The sequence below is a fragment of the Felis catus genome, chromosome C1, assembly GCF_018350175.1.
Source record: "Felis catus isolate Fca126 chromosome C1, F.catus_Fca126_mat1.0, whole genome shotgun sequence".
Classification (NCBI taxonomy): domain Eukaryota; kingdom Metazoa; phylum Chordata; class Mammalia; order Carnivora; family Felidae; genus Felis; species Felis catus.
In genome coordinates, this window is record NC_058375.1 from 4,184,149 (window position 1) to 4,206,802 (window position 22,654).

The following is a 22,654-nucleotide window of genomic DNA, read 5'->3' on the forward strand; positions in this document are numbered from 1 at the left end:
GGCCCCCGGGGTCCGCCGGGCCCGCCTCCGCGCCGCGTGGCCGTTGCTGTGCCAAACTGGCTGGGCGTCCCCCGCCCATCTGCTCGGGGCTGCCGTCCCCCAGCCGGCTGGCGGGGCAACGGACAGCCTTGCGGACTGGGACTGCCGGCCGACCTGTGGGCGAGTGGGGGGCGAGACCCACAGACCAAGGGCCAAGAAGAGGTACGCCCGGGCTAGACCGACAGGCGCTGTCCAGGGTACTAGACGGATGTCCTCCCTCGCTGCCCAAACCCCGTCTCTGTCCCCTACCCCCGCTGCTCGCTCCAAGTCCCCCCCGCCCATCCCCCCCAGCAGGGCCTGAGAAGACCGACTTGGCTATCAGGAAGGGGCCTGGAGCAGTCGGGGTGACCGGGGAGCTCAGGTCACCCATCCTCATCTGTGACACTCAAAGGACCAACTGGTCACCATTCATGGACCACGTGCTGTGTGCCAAGCACCTGTTAGCCCCCCTCCCCCCTCCATTAACCTCCACAGCAGTCATAATTATGAGAACAAAATTCCCAGCAAGGCCTGGGAATGTCTGAGTCCCTGTCCTCCTGGCATCATTGAGCCCAGGGTATCTATGGACCAGCCCCTTCCAAGTTAATGAATTGTTCTTTAAGGGCTCAGAAAATGATTTTGTGGATCACTTAGTGGATCACTGACGCCTCACGTGTCCCATCCCCCCCACGCACCCCTCCACACACACACTGCCTGACTCAGCTCTGTGCCCACAAGCCCACCCCACCCCAACATTTGTATCTTTGCTGACAGACCCTGATAGTAGCTCCTGGGGGGGACAGAGTAGGAAGATTGCTCCTAGAACACCCCCCTCCATGCCTGTGGATCACCACTGGAAGACTGAAGGTGGGGAGCAAACTGCCTTTTCAGCTCCTCCAGATTTTAAGGTTTTTTTTCTCCATTCTCCCATTGCTGTGATGGACTTTGGCCAGGTTGGCCCACTGTTCCCTTCAACCAAAGGATTCTGGAGGTTTCGCTGGTTACCTAGAGCCAGGAGTTATTTATGACCAGGGGAAGAGGTAAGACAACTGAGTAGGCAGAGTATGGGGGTGCAGGCTTTAGGGGAGGGTATAGTGGGGTCACACTCTGCCCTGGCTCCCTGCCCTTGGGCTGGGGGAGAGGTGTGAACAGGGTGGGTGATTGGCCTGAGCCCAGAAGGGGGATGAGAAAAAGCCTCCTGGTGGGGAGGGAGCTGACATCTGGAGGGCACAGTGGAGGTGCTCTGAGCATTTGTGTTACCCCAGGCAAGATACATAAAAAAGAAAAAACAACAACAATAATCTCCTGGTGCCTCAGTTTCCCCAGCTGTAAAATGAGGATAGTGATTGTACCTCTCTCATAAGTGTCGCTGTGGAGATTAGGTATACAGGTGAAGGTGAAATGACCACCTTTCGCCGTGGCCATTGATATCACCCATCCTGTCTGCCAAACAAAGTGTGGCCCACAAAAACCATGGGGTGCACAAGATGGGCACACTACACGCGCAGCTGAAACCACAAAATAGGGAAATTAAGTGAAAATTCATCTGAAATTAAAAAGGGAAGAGCAGGGGCGCCTGGGTGGTCAGTCATTGGAGCGTCTGACTGTTGCTTTTGGCTCAGGTCGTGATCTCATGGTTAGTGAGCTGGAGCCCCACATCGGGCTCCGCACTCACGGTGCAGAGGCTTCTTGAGATTCTCTGTCTCCCTCCCTCTCTGCCTGTCCCCCCCCCCTCATAAATAAATCAACATTAAAGAATCCCTACCAAATTGCTTTAAAAAAATAAAAAGGGAAGGAGAACCCCATCACGGGTAAATATATGCCTCCACCTGTTATCACCCAAAGCAGATCCTGCTGTTAAGAAGGCAGCCTCAGAACGTTTTCTGGACCCAAATGCCCAAACCCAAGCATTTGATCAGCTTGGCCATCTCTACCAAGGAAGTTCCTGGCGGGTTCTCCCCACAGAACTCTCCCAGCATCACAGCAGTGGGAGCTATAGGGCTGTTCGGAGGCTCCCGGACTGGCTTTTAACAGCACCTTCCAGAATGAGAACTTGCAGCTGCAGCTCATTCCCTCACCTGTGACCAAGGAGGGAGGCCTCTCTGGGGCCTGGAGACCAGAGACAACCGGGGAGGGACCCCGCTCTCTGGCTGGCTTGGCCCCCCTCTGCCTCCTCAACTTCTGAGCAGAGGTTCTGAGGTGCTCTTCCGTGCCTGGCGCTTTGTCGGTGCCCCCCAATTCCCCAGGAAGACTCCCAGCCCCTTGCAAGATCCTGCTGGGGCATCAACTCCCCAAACCCATCGCTTTTGTTTTGCTTGTTAAGCAAAGGAATGTCACATAACTCCCTCCAGCTTTTTCAGAAAATGCACTTGCCGGTTTCCCTGAAGCTTAGAGAATAGTTGGGGCTCAGGCAGACGGCATTCCAGAGTCTGTCATACTCTGTCCCCTCCAGCTGCTGGGTAACAGGGAGGAACTTGAACTTCTCTTGCGCAGAAGAGGGACCGGTGGCGCCTGAAAGCAGTGTAACTGAGCCCTGCGCTGGAGGGAGCCAAAGACCTGTGGGGGCGAGTGCATCTCTGTTCTGATGCGTTTATGTTAAAACCAATTTGAGGGTAAGATTCGTCCCTTCTAACTATCAGTGTCTCTGTGTTAAAGTTCATATGCAGGCGGAGCTTAGCGTAGCGCCCGGGGAAGCAGAAGGGCTTCCACAAATGTGTTCCTGTTGGCGTGGGCTCCCTGGGGCTGCCGGGCGGGACCTGGTGGAGCCCAGAAAGGACAGGGAAGGCCTGGGTCTCAGCCTGAGTTTGGGCGGTGTTCTGAGAGGGGTCTGAGGAGATGGCCAGCGAGGACGGCTGCTCACAGGCGACCTTTATGGAGCTGTCCCTGTCCACGGTGAGAGAGGCTCAGGGTGTCTCCTCTGCCTTGCTGCCATGGTGACAGCACGTCACCCCCATCTGGCCCCCAAGTGACAAAACCGTGTGAGACGGGAGGGTGTCCAGAGCCAGAGGAGCCACCTTGGGAGTGAAGAACAGGAACGGTAGGGATTTTTAGTCATGGAGGAGGTTCGGGGCGGGGGGCCCCAAAGACCAGCCGTTTTAGCTCTCTCTCTTCACGGCGCCCCCTGCCACTTGCAGGCCCCACGGTGTGCCTGCCACTGGGTGTGCTAGAGAAGGGCAGCTCTAGCGGGCATCGGGTCCGCTGAAGCATGGAGGATGCCAGGATAAGACTCCTCCCTCCCTCCCCTTGTCTGCAAACCACTGGGTAGGGGTCCCAGGCCCCAGTTGTCGCAGGTCCCATGGAGGGAGTGAGGTCGTCCTGGCGGTTCGGAAATGAGTGGAAACCCACCAGGCCACTCAGGCCCCAGCAGCTCTGGTTTCCCGCGGCGTCTCGGAGCCCTGCAGGTAATGGTGCACAGCGCCACCAGGTGTCAGCCCCAGAGTCCCACACGAGGACTCCCACTGTTCCTGGAAGCAGGTTCATTCTACAGCGTGTCTACAGCTCGGGGCATCCCTGAGCTGGTCCTAGCTAGGTGCTGGGTGAAACAAACCCTCACAGGGCTCCAGTCGGGGGGTGGGGGAGGTGGAGGGGGTGGGAGGGTGAGGGCTGGGAAAAGAAGGGCACAGGCTGTCTCAACTTCACAAGACGTGCTGACTGCGCTCCCACAACTATGCAGCCCCCGCCTCCTGGCAGCTTGTCCTCCTGTCCAGGGGGCTACGCCTCCCTCCAGCTCCCACGAAAGGCTTCCGGCTATGCAGGCAGGCTGGTTTGGCACACGTGTGCTCTGGCCCCCTGCCTCCTGGAACTTTCCTGAGCCCTCAGGGAAGTGTCCTGGCCCTGCTCCCCAGGTGACTGCTCTGCTGATCTCCCCACTGCCCCCCGCCCTTGCATTCCTACTTTCCTTTCTCCCTATTTGGCAGCCCCAGGCCCCCAAGCTCACGGTTGACCACCCGCCCCCCCCCCGGACACACACCCCAGACAGAGACTCTGGGGGCTCTCTAAGCCCACAGCCTCCAGACCCAGAAACCTGAATGTACCGGGCATTCGTGCCCCTTCCTCTTCTTTCTTCTGCCTCCAGGAGGTTCTGAGGACAATTCTCGGGGGCCTGGAGGGCCCAGCACCTGTTGCACCCACTTTGAAACAGACCCAGAGCCCTCCAAGGACTCGTATGGCCTGTTCCTGCTGCAGGATCTTTGCCCTGGCAGCCATCCCTGCCTGGAATGCGCCTTCTTATCATTCAAAACCCAGCCCACCGTCCCTCTTCAGACGGACCTTTCCCTGACCACCCACGTAGCCCCTACAACTCGCTCTCTAACCCCATATTTCCGTGCTGGCGACACTCGTCACTCTCTGGAATGGTGGTAATTATTTGCTGGCTTGTGTCTCCAGCGCTTGGAACAGCAGCTAGTGTGCACTGGGTTGATGAATTAATTCGTTTGGGGCTCTGTTCGCCAGCGCCTGGACGGCTCTCAGATTCGAACCCAGTTTGGCCGCCCTCCGGGGGGTCTCTATTTATACGTGAGCCAAATCAGGAGAGAAGTCCCCGGGCGCACTGGCCTTTGTCGCCAGCCCGCGGGGCGGCGCGGCGGAGGCGGGGCGAGGCGGCGCGGGGGGCGGGCCCCAGCCTTACGCCGGGCGCCCGCGGGGGGCCCCGCAGCCCCAGAGCGCGGCGGCGGCGGCGGCGGCGGCGGAGCGGAGCGGGCGAGGCAGTGCGGGCCGAGACCCGGCCGGCAGCCGCTCCGCCCCCCCCCGGAGCCGCAGGGCCCCGACGGCCGCGCCGCGGGCAGGACCGGTGCATGGCGTCCGGGGGAACGCGCTGAGCGGGTCGCGGCGCCGCGGGCGGCACCATGGCCCTGGCGCTGGCGCTGCAGGCGGCGCGGCAGGGCGAACTGGAAGTGCTGAGGTCCCTGCACGCCGCCGGCCAGCTGAGACCCTCGCAGCGGGACCCGCTGGACGCGCTGCCGGTGCACCACGCTGCCCGCGCGGGCAAGCTGCACTGTCTGCGCTTCCTGGTGGAGGAGGCCGCCCTGCCCGCCACGGCCCGCGCGCGCAACGGAGCCACGCCGGCCCACGACGCCGCCGCCACCGGCCACCTCGCCTGCCTGCAGTGGCTGCTCTCGCAGGGCGGCTGCGGAGTGCAGGTGGGTCCGCGCGGCTCCCTGGGCGCCCTGGGGGCTTCCTCCCCAGGGGGGGAGCTCTGGCCCAGAGCCGCCTTGGCTCCAGGGTGGGTGAGATTGGGCACCTACCGACTGAGCTTGCTCCCGAGCTCCTTCCAGAGGGCTTGGGGTGGGATGGGCACCCCAGATGGAGAGCGCGCCGGGAAGACGCCCCGGCAAGCCAGGGCCACTGCCTGGAAGAGCACTGGGTAATGGGGAGCCAGAGGGAATTGGGCTTACCTGGGCCAGTATATAATCTGGGACAGGGCTGGGGAGGATGGGGAGGAGAGCAAAGCACTGATCCAGGGGAGTCCTGGAGTGTAGGTGGGGCACGGAATCAGAAGCCCAGGTCTCCTGGGAGCAGGTCTGGAAGAGGGTGGGCAAAGTGCCACCCCCCCCAGCAGGCCACCCCAGGCAGAGATGCAGGTGTCCCCAAGGCCAGGGCGTGGGGGAGGGGTGATGGGCGTGGTAAATGGGGCCTCCCCAGGGCCTTAGCTGACCCCGGGACACCAGCGCCTTCCTCCCTTCCAGCTTCGAGTTGCTTCTCCAGCCCAGCCTGAGTCTTCCTGCCCCAAGACCCCACCTGGTTGGTCTCACTCAGTGGCCCTCAGGCGGATATAAGCCTGGCCCCTCCTGGGCTGGAGGAGGAGGCAGCTCCGGGCCCTAAGTGTATCTCTGCATTTCGCTCCTGCTGGCATTAGAGCATCCAGCAGGTACCGGGCTTGGGGATTCAGTCACGCTCCTGATCTTCTGGAACTGTCAGTCCATGGGGGCAATGGACCATGCAGTGGGGTGTCAGGGAGCTAGCTGCTTGGGCGAGGTGGCTAGGAGTGAGTGGCCTCTGCAGGGAGTCCTGGATGATGAGAAGGGGGTGACCAGGTGCTGATCAGAGAGTTCTAAGTGCAAGGAACAAGGAGTGCAAAGCCCTCAGGCACACACATTCTTATCTACTGTTGCAGAAACAGCCAGGAGGAGGGCATGTTTGGGGCGGGGGGGGGGCAGGGAGGGTGCTGGGAGAAGCCACCATAGGCCGGGGCTAGGAATTTGGATGATATTCTAGTTGTGGGGAAAAGCCATTGGAGAGAGGACCCAGAACTGATTTCCCACTTAGCAAGACCACTGGGTTAACTGAATGTAGGAGAGAAGGCAGGGGTGGCCCAGAGCTGGCTGGTTGTGCCCTAAGGATGACCAAACCCCACCCCCCCCCCTTCAGGATGGCAAGACCCCCCTTCCTACCCTTCCTGGGAGATGGACGGATTGCTTATCTGCTGGCTGGCTCTGTTATCAGGACTTCCTGGCACATGGTCCACACCCACTCTTTTGGGAGGTGGCACGCCTCCCTCATCCCAGGGTCCAGCCTTGGCCGGAAGCCTCCCTGGCCACTGCAGAGGAGGTAGAGGAACAAGTGGCCTTGTGCCTGGCTTATCAAGTCTCCTTCCCTCGAGCCCCAGCCAGCTTGGGTGCTGGGGACGGAAGTGGGGGGGGGGAGGATGACCTCGATCCCTGGCCCTCCTCAGCCCAGAGAGATAAGCAGCTTTAGGGTGCGGGCCGCAGCACATGAGGCTCCTGGGACCTACGCAGCTGTTGGAGGCTTGGGGACAGGCCAGAGCCCATAGGCCCCGGTTTGCTCCCTACTGTCCACCCCCACCCCTCCCCATGCAGAGGTCCGGGCTCAGGGGGACAGACTGAAGCAATCTTCAGCCCCTGCCTGGGCGGTCCAGCACACAGAGGGCTCTCAGTGTGGTGCTCAGCCGCCTCTGTGCCACCTGGTCCCCCTCACCTTTCTCCTGCCTCCTTCCTAGCCCCACAGCCACCCCCAGAAGCTGACTGGTGACTTACTGGTGGTGGCCCCTGTCCCCTCTGTGCCCTGTTTTCCTTGTGCCTGTTTTATAAGAGCCTCTGAGATACCTTCCTCAAGCCTCCTTGGCCACACCTGTCCCCACGGGGCCTCTGTCTGGGCAGAGGGGCTTCCCTTCCTTGATCCTAGTAAACCATGCCCACCTCTCACTGCTTCCGCACCCCCTTCCCTGCCCGCTTCTCCATCATCCCACGTGCTTGGTGCCGGGAGCTCGTGCTGTTCTCGAACCGGTGCCCACGCTCCCAAACTCGCCGGCCTTTGAGTCCAGACTTCTGGGTTCTCTGTGACTCTCCTCCTCCAGCCCAGGTGAACATCAGCGGCACCTGCCAACCCCCTCCCGCCACAGAGACGCACACACCTGGGTGTTCATGGATGACACATTTAGTACTTCCGGGCCATGATCATCAGCCTGCCCCCTCGGGGGTGCCCTGGAAGGTGTCCTACCCAAGCCCCTCCCAGGGGCTGCCTCGAGCCCACACCTACCACTGTTGGCTGACTGTCCAGGCCCTGCCACCGGTACCCAGAAGCTTCCTCCTCCACAGAGCAAGAACGCAGCCTGTTCCCTGGGCCAGGAGCAGGGAGTCTGCTGGGGGGCCGGGGGGGGGGCAGTTCTCTGCACTGATGTTGGGGTATTGAAGGTACACCAAGCTGGAGGCCTTTCCTCATGTGACACTTGGGGAGAGGGAGAGGGAGGGACCAAGGGTTAGATGCAGGGGCTGCCCCCCACAGTCCTGATGCTAGCTTGGTAGAGCCCCAACAGCCCACCCTCCCTGCCCCAGCCACCCTTGCTCACTCCTTCAGGTGTCCCCAGAGCATCTGGGGGACAGTTTCTCCTGCAGGGAGGATGAGAGTGCTATGTCCTGAAAGTCTACTATATGCAAGCAGTTCCCAGCCGTGACCTGCAGCCTCAGGACGCCCGGCCCGTATGGGTGCCACTTATGAACTGGGGCCGGTTAGGTGCCCGAGGACAGAAGGGTCCCTGTGGCCGGCGGGATGTGGGGCAGGACAAGGCGTCGGGACTAATGCGCTCTTCTCCCACAGGACAGAGACAATTCTGGTGCCACAGTCCTGCACCTGGCCGCCCGCTTCGGCCACCCCGAGTTGGTGGAATGGCTCCTGCGCCATGGCGGTGGGGAGGCCACCGCGACCACAGACACAGGCGCCCTGGCCCTCCACTATGCTGCCGCCAAAGGAGACTTCCCCTCCCTGAGGCTCCTCATCGGGCACTATCCTGAGTAAGGACAACCCTCCTCGCCCGTCTTCTGGGTGCTGCGGGTGGGCGAGGCCTCCAGGGACTGCCTGGAATCCGCCCCTCCAGCGTTCCAGGGGAGTGACCGCTTCTGGGCCACTCCAGTGGCCAGAGGGCCAGGCCGCAGACAGCTCCTACCCAGGCTGCAATGTTTCCCTTCCTGGCGGGCCGCCCACAGCCACTTGCCCCAGAGCTTTGCAAGCAGGTGTCCCCCAGCACAGCTGCCCCTGGGGGGCTGGGCACGTGGGCCAAGGTCACATGCTCCTCTCCAGGGAGCCTACGCGTGTGGCTCTCTTGAGCTCTGGCCTGTGCCAGTTTGCGAGACTATTCTAATGGGGGGGTGGGGGGCAGGGGTGAAGATATGGGAGAGCTTCCTAGACCGCTACTCGAGAAGGAGGAGGAGCCTCCTCCTGCCCCCTGATTAGGCTGTCCACAGAGCAACCTGTCACTTCCTGTGGCCCCTCAGCCCATTCCCACCACCACGGGAGGTGGGGCCCCCAATCCTCCCAGGATCCTCAGCCTGAGTGGCAGGTCTGAGAGAGCTGCTGAGCAGTGAGCTGGGAGCTCCCCAGGGTGGGGTGGGAGCATGAGGAAGAATGGGGCTCAGTGCAGAGCAGGGGAGTCCTGGGAGGTCCCTGGGGGAAGGGAGGGAGCCAGTATTAGGTGGATCTGGAGGGAAGCAAGGGTCCTAGAGGATTGTCTCAGGGGAGTGGGACAACAGTGGGCCCAGGGACCTGACAAATGGGGGCTCTGATCAGTGACCTTTGTCAGTCCAAGTGGGTGTCTGGGGTGTAAGCAGTGACAGAGGACCGAGTCTCAGGAGAGCAGCCCTGAAGTCAGAGGGCCGATCCTTACCACTGGTTCCACACCCAAGGGAGCCTGCAGGACGGCTGGCTGCCAGAGAGGAGGCAGGAGGGCTGCCTGGCCCCATGGCCCCATGGCAGGCTGGCCCTATCGGAGCGATGTTGGGCAGTCCTAAGACCCCCAGCTCAGCCTGCGGTCGCCTTGCTAAGCACGCATGGCCTGGTTTGGTGGGTGGGAGCCCAGCAGGTGCACGGGCCGGGACTTCCCACCGCCGTCCCTGCCAGAGGCCACTTGGTGTCACTTCGGCATGAATTCTCTGCTCTGGACAAGCTAAGGCTTGGGTGACATCAGAGTCCTTGGGATTTAGGGGAGGGCCCCAGAGACCCTTGAGTGCTCCCCACCCGGAACCATCAGCAATACCCCTGGGGGACCTGGTCCCGACACTTCTGTTCCACCCTGTCACGTGACACAGAGGACACTGAGGTCCTAGAAGGGGACAAGTGGGCCGTGGCCACCCTTCTGCACCCATAAGCCTCCCTCGGCACACGTAATGGGCCCCCAAAAGCCAGGCTAATGGCAATGCCAACTTAGCCCAAATGATGTAAACTGAGAGAGGGCTCCAAGCCCAGCCCTGGCAGCGCTGGTGAGGAACGTGGGCGGGAAGGGTAGGGGTGGAGCCCCAGGCTGGCCCCTGAACCCCTCCTCACCGAAAAGCCTGGGGCCTGGGATGAGCTGGAGCCCTCCATGGGCTGCGATCCCAGCCTCGGGAAGACTGGCCGGGCCATGGAGCACCATCGCGGGCTCCGGGCCTTGGGAACGCTGACCCCTCCCAGGCCATGCCAGATGCTGGCTGTGATTGGGTCCTGGGGCCAACTCGGAGGCCAGGTGGCCTGGGCTGATGAGCCATCAGCCCCTCAGAGGCCTCTACGAATCTCACAGAGGCGGTCAGAGGACTTGGGTCCGTTCCCCGCCACAGCGTGTGACCTGGCTGATAAGAAAATGCTTTTATGTGCTTGCCTCAGGTAGGAGGGGGCGGCTGGGAATTGGGAGGCCTGCTGGGGGTTGGAGGTCAGTGCCCATTTAGACTCCTATCTTGGGGGTAGAGACTCCTGCTCTCCAAGGCGGGGCATGGAGAGGGCAGAGGCCCAGGCTGTCCCCCAAGCCACAGGGCTTAACCCGGGACCCGGGCAGCCTGGCTGTGGAGGCTGTGCCTCCACGCTTTTCACTCTCGTGAGCCTCCCGGGCCTGCTGTGAAGCACAGTGAATTATTCACAAGGGCTCAGCTCTCCCTGGTGGTTGGTGAGGGAGGAAGGGCTCCCAGACCTACCAGTGAGAAACTCGATCCCGCCCAAGGAGGCTGTGGGCAGCAGCGGGCCATGGCCGTGCCGAGCTGCGGGGAAGCGGGCGGGCCGGACAGCCTCGGGGGAGGCCTTGCTAGAGCCAGGCTGCACCTTAGGGTGTTAGAAAAGGCTTCACATTGCAGGGACACCCCGCGCCCACCTGCCTCTCCTCCAGGGTATCCCAATCCATTGGGCGAATTCTTCCAGAGGTAGAGGAATTGCTACAGTGGCCTCTGGGGCTGTTTTCCTGTGGGGATCCTCCCCACAGAAGGAGGGTCCCTAAGCTGGCAGCATGGAGGCTGGCAGGAACTGGGTCTGAGGGCGATGGCCAGGAGCACCGACCCTCCTGGCCAGGAGCACTAGTGGTTGGTAGAGGGGAACCAGCTATCCAGGCCTCCGGTCGGGGCAGACAATATATCGCCTCAGAGCTCCTGACCACCTTGCCAGCGGGGTGCTGGGGCCCAGGAACTACCTCGTGCTTGCTTGGCCTCAACCATCTGCTCACCTGGGGTCTGTGCAGCTGGAGGGGAGCCCCAGGCTCAGCTCGGACCCTTGGGCTTGAGTTTTGAGGCTGGGGAGAATAGTGGAGGGTGGCGGGGCTCTGGGCTCTTCCTTCCTTTGGGGCCCCGTGCTCTGCCAGACACAGCAAACTGGAAAGTCAGTCTGTCCAAAGATTTGCATCAATTCCACCTCCTTGCAAGTATCTCCTTTGCCTGAGGCCTCCCCTGCCCCGGGGCAGCGATTGGAAGTGCCCTGGCCGGGGGTCAGGATAAACCCGGATGTGCTCCGACCTGCTGAGTGCTAAGTGCCTAGCACCCGCCCCCCCCCCCCGCCCCCCACTGGTAGTCTGAGCCTTATAACCACCCCAGGCAACAGCTCTATAAGCAGCCCAGTTTACAGATTGAGTTATTCAGGGGTAGATTGAGATTCAGATTGAGCTCAGTGGTAGAGCATTTGACTGCAGATTGAGTTATTCAGCTAATGTTCATTGAGTATCTACTCTGTGCCAGGCAATATCCTTTCCTTCCTTCCTTCTTTCCTTTCTTCTTTCCTTCCTTCCTTCCTTCCTTCCTTCCTTCCTTCCTTCCTTCCTTTTCTTTTTTCTTTTCTTTTCTTTTCTTTTCTTTTCTTTTCTTTTCTTTTCTTTTCTTTTCTTCCTTCCCCCCTCTCTTCATTCCTCTTTCTCCTTCCTTCCTTCTTTCCCCCTTCCTCCCTTCCTTCCTCCCTCCCTCCCTTTCTTTCTTTCTTTCTCTTTCTCCTTCCCTCCTTACTTCTTTCTTTCTTTCTTTCTTTCTTTCTTTCTTTCTTTCTTCTTTCTTTCTTTCTTCTTTCCTCCCTCCCTTCATTCTTCTTTCTTTCTTTCTTTCTTTCTTTCTTTCTTTCTTTCTCTTTCTCCTTCCCTCCTTACTTCCTTTCCTCCCTCCTTCTTTCTTTCTTCTTTTCTTCCTTCCTCCCTCCCTTCTTTCCTCTTTCTCCTTCCTTCCTTTCTTCCTCCCTCCCTCCCTCTCTTTCTTTCTTTCTTTCTTTCTTTCTTTCTTTCTTTCTTTCTTCCTTTCTTTCTTTCTCTTTCTCCTTCCCTCATTACTTCCTTCCCTCTTTCTTTCTTTCTTTCTTTCTTTCTTTCTTTCTTTCTTTCTTTCTCCGTTTCCCCCTCTCCCTCTCCCTCCCTCTCCTTCTCTCTCTCTCTCTTTCTTTCTAGAGTGAGAGGGAATGCAAGTGGAGGAGAGGGGCAGACGGAGAAAGAGAGAGAGAGAGAGAGACAGAGGATCCTAAGCAAAGTCCACGTTCAGCATGGAGCCCAACACAGGGCTCGATCCCACGAACCATGAGGTCATGACCTAAGCCTAAATCAAGAGTCGGATGCTCAACCGACTGAGCCACCCAGGGCCCCCGTGCGAGGTAATATTTTAACGTGCCAGGGATACATCAGTGAATTAAACAAATGTCCCTGCTACACAGCGTTGACAGAATCAGACATGGCGTCTCAGAGAGGCTAATTGAGCAGTCGAGGCCCCACCAGTTCCCGGTTCCCTGTATGGCCTTGATCAAACCACATCCCCTTTCCGGGTCTGTCTCCCACTCCTGGTCCAGTCCCTAATCTCTCAGGTCTCCCCACCCTGGCCCTCTTGCTGTCCAGCTCTTCTGCCTTTGGGAAAGCAAGTCAGATGCCCGGACTGGCCACAGTCTCCCTGATCACTGATAGAGAAGGCCATTTCCCCACAACGGCCCCACAACGGCCCTCCTCGCCCTGGCCCAGCCCGCACGCCCCACCGCCAGCCGCTCCCCCCTCCACACCCCGTTCCACCTCCCGGGCCTCCTTGCTGCTCCTCCACCAGGCTGGTCCGCTCCAGCCTCGCACTGGCTGTTCCTGCCGCCTGGAACCCTCTCCCTAACTTGGAGTCTCTCCTCCACCCCCACTCCTCCGCAAGGCCTGCCCACGGCCTCCTTTAGGTTGTCACTTGCCCAGCAGCACATTCCTCGCCTGCTTTATTTTCCCTCGCACCCTCGTAACCACCTGACATTACGTTCTGTGCATCTCGGGGCGTTCTCTTGCCACAGCTCCCCAGCCAGGGAGAGCGGACCTCGTCTTCCCCATCCTGGAGGCCCAGTGCCTGACGCGCACTAAACATTGGTCGAAAGCATGAGGAGGCCGGAAGCCCTGGGGCTTGTCCGGCCCCGCGTGCAGCTCACTGAGTGACCTCAGATGGCACTCCGAGCTGGGCCTCCCTGGGCCCACCTGGCAAACAGACCAGCTGAGGCCCTGTGCGAGGGGACATCACAGAGCTCCCCGTCTGACTGCCCGTCTCACTCACCCCCACAGTCACTCAACAACGAGCAACTAGGCACGCCGTCAGAGCTTGGGGTGTCATGAGCCCTCGCAGCTTCTTGGAGCCCACTTTCCGGGAGGCTCCAGGGCAAACAAGGGGACGGGTGGACGGCACGTGCCTCATTCACAGAAATGTATTTGCATGTGTGTTGGCTTGCCATCTGGGAGCTGCAGGGGAACCAAACTCTGGCGGCAGGGGTCTGCTTTTTGCATGGTGCTGCCCCATCCTGGCATGTGGCAGCCTGGTGACATGTGTCCCTGGAGTGAACCAAATAGGCACACAAGACGTCTCCAGTGACCAGTGCCGTGAAGCAAAACAGGGTAGTTTGGTAGAAACCACTGGGGTTTTCTTTAAGTTCAGGGGTCAAGGGGCACCTGGCTGGCTCAGTCGGTGGAGTGTGTGACTCTTGATCTCGGTTGTGAGTTTGAGCCCCCACGTTGGGAATAGAGATTACTTAAAGACAAAAATCTCAAAACACACACACACACACACACACACACACACACACAAGAAATAAATTGAGGGAGTCAAGGAAGCCCTCCTAGAGCAGGTGAGAGCTCATCAGAGACCTGGATAAAAAGAAGGGCTGGCCCTGCAGAAACCTGGTGTGACAGCATCACAGGGAGAAGGAGCCAGCAGAGGCAGGTGCTGAGGTGGGATCAAGTTTGGCTTTGCTGAGGACCAGAAGGAAGGCCTGGGAGGCTGGGGGAGTTGCAGGGAAGGGTATTCAGCACGGATGGATTGGGCGTAAAGCTGTCCCAGAACCTCCCTGAAATCATCACTGCATTTCTTCCCTGCATCAAGCCGAATTTGGGATCTTTTCAAATAAGCCAGGAGGCGTGAGTGGAGGCTAAGAGACGTAGAGCCACCAAAGGACCCATGATTTTATCCAAGGCGGCCTTACCCCTGATCCTCCTAGGATCAGCTCCTTCCCGACCTCCCTTGGAGCAGAAATTGTTGGCCACCGGAAATGCTGTTCTTTGACCTGAATCTGGTTCTGTGGGCGGGTCGCTCCTTGCTGCCCACAGCAGTGGCAACAGCAAGCCGGCACCGGTCTTGGACGGAGATTTCCAGCAAGCATTCCACTTTTTCTGTGTTGTCGCAGTTCACTCATGTCCTCTTTTTTCCAAAGAGGGAGAAAAATATGGTTCGTGTGATTGTTGCTAGGGAGTTTCAGGCGTATAAAGAGGTCAAGGGTTGGGGGTCTCCAAAGACTCCTAGAGCTTGGGCTCAAGGGAGGGTAGTGTGGTGTCCTTTGCCAAAATGGGGTTGGCAGGTTGGGGAGGGTTTGAGGGAGAAAGGCAAGAGATCTGCTCTAGGCACGTAAAGTTCCAGAGGCCTGGGCAATGCACACAAGGACCGGTGGGCGGAGGTGAGGGCCGGATAGAGAGACTCCAGGTCCAAGCTAGAGAAAGGAACAGCATGGGGGTGCAGGTGGCCTTTGACCCTGGGAAGTGGATGACCTTACGGGGGGGGAAGACTGTGTTCAGAAAGGGGGCCCTGGGGCATCCCCACATTTGGAGGTCAGGTGAAGGCCAGGGCCCAGCAAAGAAGACTTAGGAGGCTTGGCGTGGGAGTCGGCTGCTGGTACAGGAAGCCAGGAGGAGCAGGTGTTCCAGAGAGGGAGGAGGGGCACGTGCTAGGGAATGGCCAAGTCAGAGGAGCATGGGGAAACCCCTGGGGTTGGTCACAGGGAGTGACAGTTGAGACCCAGTGGGTGGGGGAGGGGGTTGGCTGGTCAGGATACGGCTGCCACACCAGGAGGCAAAGAGCCACCTTCCCTCCAAGGAAATGTGCAACCTTCCAAAGCTTCCTCTTCCATTCCCTCATAAGAGGCAAGGAGATGCCGGACAATTATGATGCCCATTTGCCATATTTGGAAACTGAGGCTCAGGAGCTTAATAACCCACTAGGGTCCTACCCAGTGAGCTACAGAGTCAGGGTGGTGGCTGGAGGCCAGGGCCAAGGGCAGGGGCCGGGACTGGAATGGTTACCCTTCATGTCACTTTGGCTAGAACCCGATGGGTTAGAGCAGGTGGGATCCTGAGGCCAGAAGTACCCCCGCAAGACCCTAGCCCCGTCCTCTGGGTGACCCCCCACAACAGAAACAATGCCTGGCCTGACCTGTGCTGGGCTGAGCCCGGACACCCCAGCCCAGCGGTGTCCCCACAGAGGTACAGGGAGGAGGGATCCCAAAATATAACAACGGTTTCAGGCTCATGCCAGGTGACAGGCCTGTGCTGAGGGGTCTCCAAGCATGTTTCCTGGGCGATTACTGCCCCTCTGCAGACACCTTTGAGATCAAAGAGACAAGAGGCAAGATGCTGACACAGCTTGAGGGGTTCATACCCCAAGTTCCTCTTTTTTTTTTTTAAAGTTTATTTATTTATTTTGAAAAAGACAGAGACAGGGTGAGTGGGGGAGGGGCAGAGAGAGGGGGAGAGAGAGAATCCCAATCAGGCTCCGTGCCTGATGGGGGGGCCGAAGTCACACGCTTAATCGACTGAGCCACCCAGGCGTCCCCCTAAGTCCCTCTTGTGCCCAGGTCTTTCTCTGCCTGTCTCTCATCGAGCGGTCCTAGGCTTCTTTGCACAGTATCTGGAAAATGGGAACAATGCCAGCACCTCCCCCATCCGTCGCTGAGAGGACGTGGTGAGAACGCTCTGTGCTCATCACGACGCCTGAAACAGACCTGCTTTCACTGGTATCGATTATCGTCGCCACTATGATATATTCAGCTCTCCACTGAAATTAATTAAGTTTGCTCCTTGTGCTCCCCCATATTTTTCTAATTTCCCCCAGTGAGCATGAGGGTGCCCCCGCCCTTCTTGCCTCCAGGCCGAAGTAGAAGGTGACAAGGCCAGGGACCCCCTTTCCCCGCCCTCGCCCTCACCCTCGCCCATCAGCATATCTGCCTCATTGTGCTGGGGCCTCCTGGCCTGGAGGCTGTGGCTCCAGGACGGGAGAGGCTGAAATGCTAATTGGAAGGCTGGTAGGCAGGAACGTTTATTGAGTGTTTACTCTGGCCCAGGGACTCCAGCGGGGAGTGTCGGCCACTGGCCAGGCAGGAGGTTGTGCGCAGGACTGCCCCCTCCTGCCCTGTGCCAGCTTCTCAGACCTTCTCAGACCTTCCCAGGCTGGCTGGCCACCCCTGATGGTGGACACCTGCCAAGCAGGGGGTGCTGGGAGGGCAGGGCTCCTGGCGTATCTGGCGCCCCATGGTGTCGCCATTGCCTCAGACCTCCCCAGAGAGGCCTCAGTGGGTCCTGGGTGGTGGCCCCCTCAGCCTCTGATCCCCAGGACCCCAGCACTCACTGTGCCTTGGTTACGGGGTGAATAATTCAGGCCACTGAGTGTCGGTCATGAAATATTAAACAGGCTGTTACTGTCACATCAGTATGTGAATGCATGTGTGGGGGGTGACGATGGCACTGGGGCGTGGAGGCTGGTGGCCGCAAGCCAGACTGTTCCTGGGGAGAGGCATGTGGGTGAGTCTCTGTCACCGTGTGCCCTGTCGGCTCGTGAGCACCGTTGCCCTGGCATGGGTAGGGTCACGGAGGGCAGCCAGGCATGGTCTCTGTCCCACCCCAAATGTGTGAAGTGCCACACTCCGCATCAGCCCTAGAAAATGGCAGCTCTGTGTCTAGGGAGGAGGTGCCCGTGTCAGGAGTGAGGAGAGAGCAGGGAGGCGCCCAGTGTGGGGCTGCAGGTGGCCTGGGGTCAGGGGTCCGGGAAGTGGACAGGGACCAGGGTTTTAGGGACAGGGAGAAGTCAGCTGGGAAAGGGACCAAGTCATGTCATGACAGGGTGGGTGAGAGGGCAGAGAGAAGAGGACTGGGTGGCCTGGTGCCCATGTTGACGGACAGCTGGGCGAGCACTTGGATGAGGGAGGGAGGGCGTGGACGGACACTGGCGGAGTGTGTGACTGATGTCGCCAGCAGATAGATTGGGGAGGCAGATGGGCGGGAAGATGTGAAGTCAGGTAAGAACTGCACTTCCTGGGGGCACAGAGGGCTGACCCAGCACAGGGGGGCTCAGCCCCTAGGGAGCTTCTGAGACTCGCTGGGGAGGGTGGTGGGCACACAGCTGCTGTGTCTGGTCCTGGGTTGTGGCTCCACCTAGTGCCCAACTGTGGTAACTGTGCTCTGGGCTGTCCACACCCAAACTCCGTCAGTGGCAGGGCCAGCTTCCCTGTTTCCCAGCAGCACTCCACCTCATGGGGTTGACTCCCAGTTCCCCGGTTAGGACTCTTCTTCAGCAGCTGGGGAACGGGCACGAGGAGCAATGACACCCGCAAGCTGAGCCTCAGGGAAGCCCAGGAGTGAGCACAGGGAGCGGCCTCTTCACTCCCCGTGTGCCTACTGCATGCACCAGGCTCTGCATCACAAACATACACTCCAATGCCATTTACCAGTTATGTGACCTTTGGCAAGTCAAAGCCCCTGAGCCTCAATTGCCCCTCTGCAAAATGGGAATGACAATAGGACCTAAGCTGGGGCATTCGATGAGAACCTGCCCACCAATATCGTGTTGAGTAAGAAGTTGCTGCGGCCAAGGTCAAAGAGGTTGACCTGCTGTCTCCTCGAGGATTTTGATGGCTTCCTGTCGTACATTTAGGTCCTTCATCCATTTTGAGTTTATTTTTGTGTATGGTGTAAGAAGGTGGTCCAGGTTCATTCTTCTGCATGTAGCTGTCAGGTTTTCCCTCTTCCTTGCTGAAGAGACTCTTTATTCCATTGAATAGTCTTTCCTCCTTTGTCAAAGATTAGTTGGCCATACGTCTGTGGGTCCATTTCTGGGTTCTCTGTTCTGTTCCATTGATCTGAGTGTCTGTTCTTGTGCCGGTCCCATACTGTCTTGATGATGACAGCTTTGTCATACAGCTTGAAGTCCAGCCCGCCCACCAATATATAGCACACCAGAGGTGCTTGGTGAATGGTGGCCTCCTGTACAGTTGCCAGATTAACAACAGGATATCCAGTTTAACTTTAGATACATGGCAAATAATGTGTTAGTATAAGTATGCCCCATGCTTTGTTTGGGACATACTTATGCTAGAAGATGATTTCTTGTTTCGCAATTCAGAATTAACAGGGCATCTTGTGTTTTACCTGGCAACCCTACTACTCTGCCCTCTGGGAATTAAGTCTTCCAGGGGAGGCAGAGGCCAAAATCAGTTACGTTCAATCAAGCATGATAGGCAGTCCGTGGAGTGAGCCCAGGGCCGTACAGGGCACAGAGGTAGGAAAGGCAGGCTCTGCCTGGGGAAATCAGGGCAGGCCTCACTGAGGAGGGATCTGGACTGAGTCCTAGGGAGGAGGAAGGAAGTGCATTCCAGATAGAGAGGGACCTGATCAAAGGCATAAAGGTAAGACAGAAGGTTTGGGGACTTGGGGGCTCACGGTGACAGTGGTTCAGTGTGGCTGAAAAGGTAAGAAGAGGCCAGCTCACCACATCCTTGTAGACCTTGGTGAAGAGGTTGAGCTATTTACTGAGGACAGGGACTAACTCGGTCAGATGTACACGGAAGCAGGGAGGCTGCTGGAGGGGAGTGGCCAGGCCAGAGGGGCCCCCCTGAGGGAGGCTGGCACAGGACCGAGTCCAGAGGGAGTCAGGTATAGCGCGACCCGGTAACTAAACCTCCTCCAACCCACGCCCCCGGCCCTCCAGAGCTCCCCAAAAGAGCGCGAGGGGCGTTAAGAAGCTCTGGAGGCAGGTGGGCGCTGAGAGCCCGAGGTGGGTGCTGTGTCTCCGCAGGGGAGTGAATGCGCAAACCAAGAACGGTGCCACGCCCCTGTACCTGGCGTGCCAGGAGGGCCACCTGGAGGTGACGCAGTACCTGGTGCAGGAGTGCGGCGCGGACCCGCACGTGAGAGCCCAAGACGGCATGACCCCGCTGCATGCCGCGGCGCAGATGGGCCACTGCCCGGTCATCGTGTGGCTGGTGAGCTCCGGGGCGGGGCGGGGCCCGGGGAAGGGCGGGGTCTGGACGCCCAGCCGCCGGCACCGACGGGGGCGGGGCCTGGAGGGGACCGGCGCCCAGCCCTCGCCCGTCTTTCCCCCGCCCCCTCCCGCCCAGGTGAGCTGCACCGACGTGAGCCTCTCGGAGCAGGACAATGACGGCGCCACGGCCATGCACTTCGCGGCCAGCCGCGGCCACGCCAAAGTGCTCAGCTGGCTCCTGCTGCACGGCGGCGAGATCACGGCCGACCTGTGGGGCGGGACCCCTCTGCACGACGCCGCTGAAAACGGGGAGCTGGAGGTGGGGACGGGGCCGGAGCGGGGGGGGGGTGGGGGTGGGGGGGGGGCGGGGGGGACGGGCGCCCTCTGCTGGCGCCGAGCTCTCAGCACAACCCTGCCCCGGCGCGGGGCGGTGAGGGGGGGCGGGGGGTCCGAGCTGGCGACCGGGTCCTCAGTACTCGACCCCCGCAGTGCTGCCAGATCCTGGTAGTGAACGGCGCGGAGCTGGACGTCCGCGACCGTGACGGATACACGGCGGCCGACCTCTCGGACTATAATGGCCACAGCCACTGCACCCGCTACCTGCGCACCGTGGAGAACCTGGTACGACCTTGGCGCTGCCCCCTGCTTAATCTCGTCCCCCGCCCCGCCTCTCCCTGCCCCCAGAGGTAGGTGTTGTTACCCCTTTACCGTGGAGGAAGCTGAGGTTCGCAGACATGAAGCCCCTTGTCCCTTGTCCGAGGTCACACAATGAGGAAGTGTCCTAGACCATTACCCTTCCCAGCCCAGAGCCACTGACCATTGAGGAGGGAGGGGGTGAAGGAAAAGGGTCAAGGGGAAGAGGACCAGCGTCCTCCTGGTAAGAAGGAAGGCTTGGAGAAATCGCAAGACACTTACATACCAATGGGAATGGTCAAGTCCATTCACCTGCCCACAGCCCACAAGTAGTAGCTCATTTAACTCTCCACCACCTCTAAGGTGGGTGGTGTTAATGTCCCCATCTCACCCAAGGTCACACAGCTGTTAAGTGGTAGAGTCTGAGAGGCATGGCCTGGAGCCACTGCTCTCGACCACGACAGTGTATGTTTGCTCACTTCATGGCTGCTTCATAATGAAACTTCTGTTTAAATTATTTTATTATGGTTGTGCAGCTGGGAAGTAACCTACTGGGACTTGAGCTCAGGTGTGGTTGGTTCCAAGTTCAGGGCACTGCCTCATCTGTTGTAATGCCTTTGGGACAGGAGGGAAGACAGAGGGTGGGCCTCCCAGGTGCCTTTCAGCTCCAGGGGGCAGCCTGGCCAGAAGAGGGACGAGGAAATGAGGTCTGGAGGGGAGAAGGTGGGATGGCCTTTTGCCCACAGCACCGTCTGCCCTGTCTGCAAGCACACAGGGGCACCCTGGTGCTGGGTACTCCAGAGCACAGCTAGGCCCAGCGGTCGGAAACTGCAGCTGGACCCAAGGAAGGATGTCCCCCTAAAAGGGCCGCCCAGAGAGCGCAACGGTCTGTCACCAGGGTATACAAACAGGGGTGGATGCTGTGAGGGGCATTTCTGCACCACAGGTGGCTCTTTCCCACTGAGAGCGGGTACGATTCTGTTTGGAGGGGGGGGTGGGAGGAGGCACAAAGCCCCAGCCCTTCCGTCTCTAAGTAAGCAATAAATAAGCAATAAACACCATCCCTTGAACCCTCACTGTGGCACGCAGCCTGCCAGCACTTTCTAGCGTAATCTCAGCCTCCACAGTAAATTAATACTAACAGCTGACGTTGTGTAGCATGTACTGGCTACCATACCCTGGCCCTTCACTAACTGTTAAAATCTTCCTCATACCCTAATGGGGCAGGAGATACTGTTATCCCCACCGACAGGAAGGATAAGTGACTTGCCCAAAGTCACTTGGCTAGTAGGTGGGAGAGGTGAAAATTGAAGCCAGCGTTCCGGGCTGCAGAGCCTGGGCCCTTAACCTCTGCTATCCGTGGGGTCAGGACTGGGCACCCCCATTGCCCACTGCTGACGGCCAAGAAAAGAGCATTTTCATCTTCCCCCTACCAGAAGCCCAGCCCCTATGCTTCCCCTTGGCTCATGGAAGAGGCAGCAGGGCCCGGCCCGGCCCTGCTGAACTGGGTGGGCTGTGGGCCCCTCGGCCCCCTCACCCAGACAGGCCCAGCTGCAGCAGAGACAGATCCAAGCCATGCAGAATGCTGGCCCAGAAAAGGCAAACACTCCCACAGAGCCCCTAATTACAGGGCCAATGAGCAGGGCTGCTGAGCTGTTACCTGGTGCGAGGCTTGCCTCCCGCTCCCAGGGGGCCTGTGACACTTCTCAGGCAGGGGAGGGGGCGCGGGGCAGGGAGGAGCAGGCCTGGGCAGGAGGCAGCAGACGGAGCCAGCCAGCGGGCTTGCCAGCAGCAAGGCCAGCATGGGCAATGTAAGCGAGCCCCCACCCCAGCCCGCTTCCGTCCCATGGGAGGGTCAGGCCCATGGGCGGGGCGTAGACAGTGGTGGGGACAGCATGCCTGTGGCCTGAGCCCGGCTGCCCTCCAGACTCAGCCGGGCCACCCCGGGCCCTGCCCTTTCTCCAAGGGCCCCATCAGGAGACAGGCTGGGCTGGTATTGGGATTCGCCCCAGTAGGGCAGGGAGAGACCAGGGCTGCTGGCCGGGTAATGGGGAATCAGTCTTCCCTGCAAGTTGTGGGGCCCCACCCGCCTCCCCTAACCCACCTGCCCCAGGTGTTCCCATCAGCTGCAGCTCCTGAGCCCCTCCCCGCAGATACACTGGAGCCCACCCCTCTGGCTGGTGCCATGGCAGTCTTGCCCTTGGGGTCCAGACCAGGACCCCCTCTTCCGGCCATCTCTCCACCCCCTTGAGCAAAGAGGGGCTGGGGTGGGAGTTTCCCAAGAACCCCGGGTCCTGCTGCGAGGGGGCTGGGCTTGAATCTTAGCCTGGGAAGAACCCGACAGACATTCTCATTATGGGGTGGGAGCCCAGAAAGGGAAGCGGCTCGGCCCGGGCCACACAGCAAGGACATGCCGGAGCAGGACCCTGGCCCGAGCGCACTGGTCTTCATTGTCGACCTCATTGCCTTCCCTCCTGTTCAGAGTGTGGAGCACCGCGTGCTGTCCCGGGATCCGTCTGCTGAGCTGGAGACCAAACAGCCCGACTCGGGCATGTCTTCACCCGATACCACCGTGTCGGTCCAGCCGCTGAACTTTGACCTCAGCTCACCCACCAGCACCCTCTCCAACTACGACTCCTGCTCCTCCAGCCACTCCAGCATCAAGGGCCGGCGCCCCCCACGTGGTGAGCGGGCCAGGCCGGGAGGAGGGAGGAGGGAGGAGGGGGCGCAGACCGGGACAGACCACCGGGCCCTGAGGGCCAGCCCCAGGCCCACTCTGCCCACCGCTGACGCTGGAGGCTGCCCAGGTCACCAGGAAGGGCTGCTGG

At 59.7% G+C, this 22,654-nt stretch overlaps 1 protein-coding gene across 12 annotated transcripts in view; it reads left to right on the forward strand.

The window, feature by feature from the left end:
• The first annotated feature begins 4,685 nt into the window (after positions 1-4,685).
• The window catches only part of ESPN (espin), a 31,948-nt gene continuing 13,979 nt past the window's right edge, over positions 4,686-22,654 (forward strand). For 3 of the 12 annotated variants that reach the window (XM_045035014.1, XM_045035015.1, XM_045035017.1), the window contains exons 1-6: positions 4,686-5,156; positions 8,071-8,264; positions 19,008-19,194; positions 19,294-19,512; positions 19,683-19,814; positions 22,309-22,510. In XM_045035014.1, coding sequence (XP_044890949.1) covers positions 4,863-5,156; positions 8,071-8,264; positions 19,008-19,194; positions 19,294-19,512; positions 19,683-19,814; positions 22,309-22,510 — 1,228 coding nt within the window. In that variant the 5' untranslated portion in view covers positions 4,686-4,862. Of the gene's footprint in view, positions 5,157-8,070; positions 8,265-19,007; positions 19,195-19,293; positions 19,513-19,682; positions 19,815-21,565; positions 21,638-22,308; positions 22,511-22,654 lie in introns of those variants that run through there. The other 9 variants (XM_045035022.1, XM_045035023.1, XM_045035024.1 and 6 more) reach the window with 5 other exon arrangements.